At 44.4% G+C, this 9,966-nt stretch overlaps 1 protein-coding gene and 1 pseudogene across 3 annotated transcripts; both read left to right on the top strand.

The window, feature by feature from the left end:
• The first annotated feature begins 1,212 nt into the window (after positions 1-1,212).
• LOC133893620 (IAA-amino acid hydrolase ILR1-like 9) lies at positions 1,213-4,411 on the top strand. 3 transcript variants are annotated; one of them, XM_062334692.1, is made up of 6 exons: positions 1,215-1,608; positions 2,631-2,756; positions 3,004-3,318; positions 3,445-3,573; positions 3,645-4,087; positions 4,171-4,411. In XM_062334692.1, the coding sequence occupies exons 1-5, from the start codon at positions 1,267-1,269 to the stop codon at positions 4,017-4,019; spliced, it is 1,287 nt and encodes a 428-aa protein (XP_062190676.1). In that variant the 5' UTR covers positions 1,215-1,266; the 3' UTR covers positions 4,020-4,087; positions 4,171-4,411. The 3 variants fall into 3 exon arrangements, with proteins under 3 accessions (XP_062190678.1, XP_062190676.1, XP_062190677.1); XM_062334693.1 differs by having other exon boundaries at positions 1,467-1,738; XM_062334694.1 differs by lacking the exon at positions 4,171-4,411 and having other exon boundaries at positions 1,213-1,608; positions 3,652-3,850.
• Positions 4,412-6,019: 1,608 nt separating this feature from the next.
• On the top strand, positions 6,020-9,167 carry LOC133892197 (IAA-amino acid hydrolase ILR1-like 8; annotated as a pseudogene).
• The last annotated feature ends 799 nt before the right edge of the window (positions 9,168-9,966 follow it).

Here is a 9,966-nt window from a genome sequence, read left to right as displayed (position 1 = left end):
GGTGGTGGGGCGTCGGGGGCAGCCATGACCGTGTCCATCTCTCCGATCGCGCCACGCCGCACCAACCAAACCACCACGTACCTGATCGCAGCGCGGTGGTGAGTGGCGAAGGGGAGGAAGCTAGCGCCGAAGTAGAGTGGAGTGTGCGGGGCCTAGGACGACGCGGGGATTTAAGCGATGAAGATGGGCATGGCCATCAAGATAAGGACAGATCCGTCGCCACCCATATCAACACATTGGAGTGTGGATCTAGGCCGCCGCTACCCAGATCGACGCCACCGCGTGCGGATCCAAGCTGTCGCCACCCACGGGGACAATGTCATCCCCATTCCCAGCCGCTCCACCTTCTCGAAGAGTCATCCCTAGCCTTCGCAGCTCCTCATCCTCAATCGTGAGCTCGGACAGCGTGGGCGCCTTGACCCGCCTCCTCTTGATCCCATCCTCCTTGTCCCTCCTTCCTCCTGCGGCCTCCTCATCCCTCTCCCACGGGAGGACGACATCGTCAAAGCTAGAGGCGCCGAACTGGCGGTCGGGCTGCACCCAGCTCCAGTCGAGCAAGCCGCCAAGGCGCTCGGTGCTGTCAGGCAGAGTGGTGGCCGTGGAGCGAGCAGGGATCGAATGGGGAGGGGCGTGGATCAAGATGGAGCGAGCGGGGAGGAGGTGGCATGGGTCAGGAGGGAGCGGTCTGGGAGGAGATGTGGGGCGGCGGTTATGGCGTCGGTGCTCTTCTGTTTTTAAGGAACGAGAGTGGGTTTGTAAGTGTTGGATGAACTGGGTGTTTTAGGTATCGGATTTAATGAAGTCATGTGAGAAATGATCTGAGCGTTTTATTTTAAGAAAGCATGATTCTTATGTGCATAAATTTGAGTGAATGGAGGAAATATTATTTATGTGGGGGCAGAAGGTTATGTGAACGTAGAAAAGAATTGGACTGATACATTATATAGGAGTATAGATATATATAAAGAGATGTACGGTGAAGAAGAGAGTGTGGGAAGGACGAAGGATGACCTACTAAGGTAATATGTGCGTTGGCATTGCCACATTGCAAACCACATCAAAACCGCTTAGCCAAAACTACGTGTGAAGTGACCTGATTTTAGTACTTGAGTGGATAAAATAGACCAAATGATATTTTATTTGGACTAATGTGATTGATTGCGTAAGTAAAATGACTTTTTTCATTGAATATTTTGGAAAGCGGAAAATGTCTTGGCCTTTTGACTTCGCCACTCCAAGCGGCTTCCGACTGACCTCCATCGAACCATGGCCGCCTCCTCTCGTAGTTTCCTCCTCCTACCATTACTACTACTCTGCTCCCACCTCTCGCTCTCCTCGCCGCCGGTGCCCCTCGCGGGGGAGCTCCTGGGCGCGGCGCGCGCGCCGGGGTTCGACGCGTGGCTGCGCGGCGTGCGGCGGCGCATCCACCAGTGGTCCGAGCTGGCCTTCCAGGAGCACCGGACCAGCGAGCTCGTGCGCGCCGAGCTCGACACGATCGGCGTGCCCTATTCGTGGCCCGTCGCTCGGACCGGCGTTGTGGCGACCATCGTGGGTGGCGGGGGCCCCGTCGTCGCGCTCCGGGCGGACATGGACGCGCTCCCCGTGCATGTCCGTACATTTCTCGATCCTGATCTTGCGGCGGTGCCGACTAGACGGATCCCATCTTGTTGTGTGCGGTAGGGCATGGTGGGGCGCATGCGTGCCATTGACGGCCACGTTTGTTTCCCCATGTGGCCATGTGAGATCTGATCAGGAGTTTGGGCATTCGATTCATCTCTATTTTGGGCAATTTTTCCAGCTACTGGTTCTGCTTCTCTGAAACGTATTCATTTTAATCCGAATCAACTGATTTGTGTCGGATGATGCATCTGTTTCATGTTGGTTACATGGAGATGGGGCTTAATGACTTGATGAATTCCTTGAGTAATAATGTAGGTTATTTCAGGGAGGATGTAATAATGCAAGGTTAATATAATTGTATCAAATCATCCGGTTGGGGATACTTTTCTTTAGGGCCGGTTTGGGATTTGTTAACATGGCGATGAGAAAGATAATAGAACATTTATGGAGTGTTAATTATCCGAATAAGAAGAATAGCAGTTTGAGGTCCATTTAGTTTATGGCTTCTCTTGTGCTTGGAACTATGTGACACATTACATTCTCTTTATCTCGTTAGTTCATTCAGATTTAATTTGTTTTGTTTCCTATCAGATAGAGTAAGAAACCCAAGCTACACAAGTAATTGCGTCAATCAATCCAGACTCTCGCCAAGGCTATTGTTTTGTCATCCAAATCAATGGAACAAATGAACATATAACAAATTTGATATCGTAGCGACACAGCTTCCACAATGTGAAACCAAAATGTCAATTTGGTGTAATCTAAACAGCACTGAGCATCGGTCAACTAGGAGAAAATGAAAATAATCATTCCACCACTGGTATAGTTTGCATTGCATCCACAAATATTAGTTGGGTGTGTCGCAGTTAGCGCCATTGTTTCCATATGCCTTGCAAAGCTAACACAAACCCCTCCTTACTATAGTTTCCTCATTCTTGAATTACCATTTGCGGAAACCGTTACCATAGTAGAGTGATCGGTTGGCCGACTATGGTTTTATCCTTTGGCAGGAATTGGTAGATTGGGAATACAGGAGCCAGGAAAGTGGAAAAATGCATGCTTGTGGACATGATGCGCACACAACAATGCTTCTAGGAGCTGCTAAGCTACTTCAAGATCGCAAGGGTGACTTAAAGGTATCCTTTAACCAGTTTGATGGACCTGAAAGTTCATTGATTTATGATGAAAATGAAAATGTTGTAAAGCAGACCGAATATGTCAGTACTTATGGAACATCATGATGTCACAACAACTGTATTTTGGAAAGCAATCCATCCTACGTTTCAATATTTTTTGTGATTCCCCGATAAATTATGGTGAATTCACTAGACCAGTCAAACATTCCATGTTCATAATTTTTGTGGTTCTTGTTTTGATCATTAGGGTACTGTAAAGCTTGTATTCCAGCCAGCAGAGGAGGGTCATGGTGGTGCATATTATGTCTTACAAGAAGGTGTTCTTGACGACGTGTCAGCCATATTTGGCATGCATGTTGACCCAGACCTTCCAGTAGGTGTTGTTTCATCCAGGTCAGGACCCTTTGCTGCAACATCAGCTCGATTCCTAGCAACTGTTACTGGTAAAGGTGCACATGCTGCACAACCCCATGAAGCCATTGATCCCATTGTAGCTGCATCCACTGCCATCCTCAGCCTTCAACAAATTGTCGCGCGGGAAATCGATCCCCTCCAGGGTGCAGTATGTGATCTGCTTACTATCCTGTTGTAGTATTTTCATTTACAGATAAATTATGTACAACTTTTCTTCCCAAAACACTGTACAACTGTTGAAAAGACCTGTGACTCCTTGTCATTGAACCGTCAGGTCGTATCCATCACTTTTGTGAAAGGAGGAGCAGCTTACAATGTTATTCCAGAATGTGTGACCTTTGGTGGCACCTTGAGGAGCATGACAAATGAAGGTTTATCATATCTCATGAAGAGGATCAAAGAGGTAAACTCCTCTTGAACCTGAACTGCATAGTTACTACAACTACATTCTAGTGATAAATGCTTCTATGGAAGATTGTAGAGGGACAGTCAGCGGTACATCACTGTACTGCCTCTGTGGACTTCATGGAGGACAAGATGAGGCCATATCCGGCTGTGATCAACGATGAAGGGATGTATGATCATGCCAAGGCAGTGGCACAGAGCTTGCTAGGGGAAGAGAACGTCAAGGTTGCTCCCCAGCTAATGGGTGCGGAGGATTTTGGGTTCTACGCGCAGAAAATGGCAGGCGTTTTCTTCAACATTGGAGTCAGCAACGAGAGCACCCTGGGGGCAGTCCATTCCACGCACTCTCCCTACTTCGTGATTGATGAGGATGTGCTTCCCATAGGAGCTGCCTTCCATGCTGCCGTGGCTATTGAATACTTGAAGAAACATACATCAACATGAAACTGAATATAATTATTTGGCTTCTTTGGATAGTATGGCCGGGATTCTACAGCTAAGATTTCATGTTGGTGAGCTAAATTTTGTTATGTTTGGTTCATCTACTGCCTTGTGAAGTACTGTTTTTTTCCTGAAAAAGAACTCTATGCTGTAGGTTCTGGTGGTTCCTGAGAAGTGCATGTCCAAGCCTTCTGCTGTAGAATCAGAAATAAAGAATACGGATACTTGGAATAGTCATTACACTTTTCGTGATAACTTCATAACAGAGTATAATTAGCACATTTTGGGTGGAGTCTGCTCCTCTGGGTTTTTTTTTGGGTGTGAAATGCACAACATTTTTCAAAAAGTAAACAGAAGTTTAATGAGAATGAAAAAACGGAAGATTCTACATAGAACTCTTTGTTAAGTTGAAGAGGCTTTGTCATAAAGAAGTTGGCAATGATAGGTTGCCAGATATTCTAAATAGAACTCATGGATAAATAGAAGAAACCTTTTCACAAAGAAGGAGATGAAGGAGGTGAAAATAAAAGAACAAACTACTCTCCAGTTATTTTATGGAAGTATAAGAAAAGGGTGCAGTTCAAAGCGAAAGATATGAATTTTATTTTCTAGAGAGTTTCACTGAACAGTAGGTTTAGGGAGTTAGAAACTTGACAGATGTGAATATATATATAAAAAAAGAGTTTCTTATGTCTGGATGTCCTCGAGCTTAAGAATTGTACATTAAGATCGAAACCTGACTCAAGTAACAATTCAGATTAAGTCAAAGGTGTATCTCACCCTAGTTATCAATTGAATAAGAGTTGGGAACATTCTTGATCAACTTATATACTTAAGGGATTTACATGTGGAATTATCAAGTTTAGGGCCCTAAACGGAAATTTGCATTGGGGCTGTAAGACATTGCATTTTAACTCTTTCGTTAAGGGCTATAGACAGACTCAAAACTTTTTCTTTATAGCCCATTCATTTTTCTTTGATATGATAGACAAAGCATAACTTTAATCGCTAATTTGTATGCAACACATCTGTAATGTTTTTATTTGAGCAAACACATCTGTAATGTTTGAAATACCTTAGAAAAGGTGAAAGTATTTTTTAGATAAATGTCCTCATATTACTTCCTCGTAAGTTTGATCGAAAAATTTATAAAAGATGTTATTTGTAAACAATAAAATATTTTGAGTACACATGTCGAAGGACTTGGTATTCAGACTTGATCCATTCCACGGTTCACTCTACTGCCGAAAATCGGCCTTACCGCCAAGGGCAATAGCAGCATAAGGCGGTCAAAAATCTTAGGGCTCATTTACATTTTAAAACATATTAATTCGTTTAGAACACTACCGAGCTCGGCGGTAATGCTCTTTGCTCCAGTCTTGGAGGTCCCTTGTTTGATCCTCGGGAGAGTTGCTTTTTTTTTACTCTTGTATAGCTGGCATAGACGGTTTTGAATGTGTTATAGGCTACTACGATGGTATTGAACTCAAAACCATATGCGTTGACAATTGTTATCAATTAGACTTACTCATATTTTTTTTTTTACGGACGAGACTCACACTCCAGCTTTAAAAGCGCTACGGTGAGCGATGCAACGTCCGCATGCAAAAACCGAGATTCGAACCCACGACAGTAAGGCTCCCGCTGGGCTACGAGCCCGTTTGGAGTCTTTTGAACCATCTGTGACGATGCACTGTGTCATAGTGTTTCGTGCAAAAATTGGCAAATACTAATTGCCGCTAGCCAGCGTTATAAATAGTTGTGGACCTCATAAAAATTCGCTGCTCACTGGCACGCCTTGCTTGCAGTTCTACTGCGCGGCTGTCTGCTTTGTCCTACTTAAGCAAGCGAGCCGTGAGCAGCGTCGTCTCGTGTCTCGTCGCGCTCGCGCGCGTAGATAACTTCGTCTGCTTCCCACCGCCACCTCGTCCTCGTCCTAGCCGTCCTCCACCTCCTCTCCCACCTCGCGGCTGCCGACCTGGCCCCGGCGACGGCCCTCGGTAATGGCGACCTCCTTGACGCGGCCGCGCGAGCTGGGGTTTGCCACGTGGATGCGTCGTCGCCTGCGGGGCCGTATCCACCAGCGCCCCGAGCTGACCTTCCAGGAGCACCGCATCACGATTCACGACGTCTCAGCCATTTTCGGCTTGCATGTCATCCCAAACTTCCGGTAGGCATCGCCGCATCCCGGCCAGGACCATTCCTTTCAGCTGCAGCTCGGTGAACGACAATCAAAAGGCACCGAGAATTATAACTTGGGAGGTACCAAATTTCGGTTCCAATATAACAAATTTTGGTAACTCCAAAGATATAATTTGATGGTACTTCATGGTACCTCGAAAGACAGTAGAACTACTCCACCGGAAAAGGTGGGCATACCGGTGGTCCTCGACAGCATTGATCCCGTGATCGCTGCATCCTCTGCCTCCAGCAACTCGTCTCCCGGGAAACTGATCCTCTTGAAGATGCTGTATGTGATCAATTTGCTTGCCAACTTTGCATATATAGTACGAATATTTAGTGGCAACAATGTCACCATTTGCTTGTAACTCCGTAAAATAACTTTTTTTTTTCGACGAATCAATGGAAGGCTAAATCGCCCGCCTGAACTTTCTTGATTAATCGAGGGAATCGACCAAGTCGCACTAGACATTATTTTTAGAAAAAGGATAGCATTCCGGCCTTTTGCATTAGGATGTATACCGCCCTTGTTATATTGTTACATCATCTCAGTCTATTGCTAATAGGAAAAAAAAGATATTTATTTTAAAGAGGTTACATGATATTATCCGGCACATAATCTATGATTAAACTGTCAGCTATTAATTCTTGGTAAAGAGCTCTATAGCCGTCACCTCTAAATTCTGGCAAGCCAGTTTGATCTCTTCCATTTGGTGCTCCTTTTGTAACATCCTCCAAAATTTGAACCAATATGATACTCTGAAGAGTGCCTGAAAAAGAGTTATTGTTCTCTTATTAAAGACCATATTATTATGGCATAGTCAAATCGTTTAAAATAAAGCAGCTACCCTAACCATAATCAGTTTCTTTTTAATTGCATCTATGTCCCGTAACCAACCAACCATAATATGGTTCATGTTCCTTAGCATAGTAATACCTAAGACAATCTGGATAATTTGCCAAATCGAATTTGTAAAGTGACACTTAAAAAATAAGTGTTGAATCCTCTCATTATGGTTACAAAAGCAGCATTTGAGGTTCCCAATCTATTTTCTTTTGACCAAATTATCTTTGATTAAAATTACTCCTCTTGATAAATACCATAAGAAAAATCTTAATTTCGAATGGGAGCTTCAACTTCCACAGCCCCCATGACTGAAGGGAAAAAGGTCTATGAATCATTATTATACATGAATTATACAGAAAATTAGTTATTAGCATGCATACCTCATTGAAACGTATCTTTCATGTGTTAATTGAACATCTATTATTTTAGATACTAACCTATGCCAGACGATTAATCTATCCTTAGAAATAGGTCTGCGGAAGGAAATATTAAGAGTATTGATCTCATTATGTTCGTCATATTGTCCTCCTTACTATATTATACAAAGAGAGAATTGCTCACTAAGTGCTTTTATGTCTAACCACATATCTTTTAAAAATCTGGTTTGTGTTTATCCTTTATTTGAAAATAACCTAATTTAAGAAATTCTCCTTTAACTTTCATCAACTCAGATCAGAAATGAGAGTCACCTAGTTTTTCTTCTACTTAGATAAAAGTTTTACTATCAAATATTTATTTCTTAGTAGACTTGTCAAACCCCATCCTCATTTCGTAATTTAAAAAGAGGCAAATATTTTTTATCTTAAGATTAGTAATACCTAATTCACCTTACTTACGGGGCTGACAGAAGATATACCATCTAGCAAATCTGTATTTCTTTTCAGCAAGTCGCACTAGACGTTACATGTTTCGAGCAGGATCAAACTCAATGATGAAGCAGCAAGGGGAAGGGAGGGCACTAATGATCATATTATATGACTAAGAGAGTCGCACCAGAGCGTGAGAGGTCAGTGCAGAACCAACGCGACACACGGTGAATCCACAGGACAGGGTGGTCGGAGATCACGCTGATCATTTCGTCGGTGGTCATGTTGATGCGGTCAAACATCATTCTGTTACGGGACTTCCAGAGCACCCAGAAGATAAGCAGGATGGCCGTGTTGCCGAGCTGGGCCGGGTGCGCGGCGAGAGCACGCTGGATGGCGACGACGACATGTTCAGTTGCTGTCGGAGCCAGGCACCTGGGCAGTGCACGTCCACAGAGGCCGGCGAGGCAGGGGCACGAGACGAAGAGGTGGAGGAGGTCCTCGCGAGTAGGGTAGAAGGGGCAGAGTCCGGTGTCGAGGCAGCCCAGCTGATGAAGGAAGTCCCAGGTGCGCATCTTGCCGCGGCGAAGCACCCAGAAGAAGATCCGGACTTTGATGGGGGCGAAATTGTGCCAGTTGACATCACTCATCGGGGGTCCGGCCGCCGGTGACTTCAGAGCGCACCTGTGCGGAAAGTCGTGGTCATGGTGGATTTCTTGTACTTTAAGGTGGTATCTGTCACATTACTGAAAAGCGGCGAAGCATACAATGTCATCCCTGAATCTGTGACAATTGGTGGCACCTTCAGAAGCATGACAGATCAAGTCCTATCATATCTCATGTAAAGAATCAAAGAGGTAACAAGCATCTGATTCTCTCCTATCTGAATTCACAGTTTATAGGATGTTTTCACCGACAATTATACAAGTTTGTGCTTCTTTTCAAGGTCGTAGAAGCCCAGGTCGCCGTGAACCGCTGCACCGCCACTGTCGACTTCCTGGAGGAGGAGCTCCGGCTGTACCCGACCACCGTCAACGACGAAAGGATGTACGCCCATGCCAAGTGGCTGAGGACATGCTCGGGGAAGCTAATGGCAAGATTGCTCCCCAGACCATGGGTGACGAAGACTTTGCGTTCTACACGCAGAGAGCGGCCGGCTCCTTTTTCCTGATCGGCGTCGGCAACCAGACCAACATGGAGAGGGTGCGTCCGGTGCACTCACAGTATTTCGTCATGGATGAGGATGCTCTTCCGATTGGAGCTGCGTTCCATGCTGCAGTGGCAATTGAGTATCCGAGCAAAAATCAGTGCGCCTGACCATGCTGCCTTGGACAGATGAAGGCAACTGACAAATGAAACACGATATAATAACGGATCTTTTACGACCCGTCATTTATGTAGTATTGGATGGGATCGAATTTTAACTCGTCACTAATAACAGATCATCAGTGATATCACTTATCACATTTATGTAGCATTGGTTGGGATCATAAGTAACAGGTCTCTCTGTATCGATTATAAGTGACAGATCATATTACGACCTATCACTTATTATCTGGTTATAAGTGACGGATCTCTCTGCAACAGTCATAAGTGACGGGTCATGTTACGACTCATCACTTATGACTTGACATAGGTGACAGATCTCCCTGGACCAGCTATAAGTGACGGGTTATATTACGATCCACCATTGTTGATTTAACTCTGTTATAAGAGATGGTCAGCTACTCTGCGTGCCCAACAGTTATATGACTCAACAGTATTGCGTGCATAGTAGATCTGACGATTTTCTTCAGTTCTACTGGAGACTCTCTATTATCTTATTGATATGAAGTTTGAATCGTTGCTAGGTCTTTGAAGCTTTGCATATCTCCCTTTTCTGCTCTTCTAACCACTATTTGGTAGATTTTTTTACTTTACGTTGTAATCGACTATTTTGCATCTTTATCCAAAATCTTAGTACAAATGAGTTGTATGTATGTTAGATTTGATATTAGGTTTGCTCTATCTACCGCGAGATACCACATATCTAGTGTAATTGTATGAAATTTTTACTCGTATTCTTAATCACGCAATTAAGGTAATTGTTAATGAAGAATGAATATTTTTATATTGT

This window comes from Phragmites australis, chromosome 15 (assembly GCF_958298935.1).
Source record: "Phragmites australis chromosome 15, lpPhrAust1.1, whole genome shotgun sequence".
NCBI classification, from domain to species: domain Eukaryota; kingdom Viridiplantae; phylum Streptophyta; class Magnoliopsida; order Poales; family Poaceae; genus Phragmites; species Phragmites australis.
This window is presented reverse-complemented; position numbering and strand designations above follow the sequence as displayed.

Bases quoted from the DNA above. Each gene is read 5' to 3' on its own strand.
- LOC133893620 (XM_062334692.1), top strand. From the start codon at position 1,267: ATGGCCGCCTCCTCTCGTAGTTTCCTCCTCCTACCATTACTACTACTC. The intron at 1,609-2,630 runs GTCCGTACATTT...ATCCTTTGGCAG, and splicing joins TGGACGCGCTCCCCGTGCAT to GAATTGGTAGATTGGGAATA. The intron at 3,574-3,644 runs GTAAACTCCTCT...CTTCTATGGAAG, and splicing joins TCATGAAGAGGATCAAAGAG to ATTGTAGAGGGACAGTCAGC.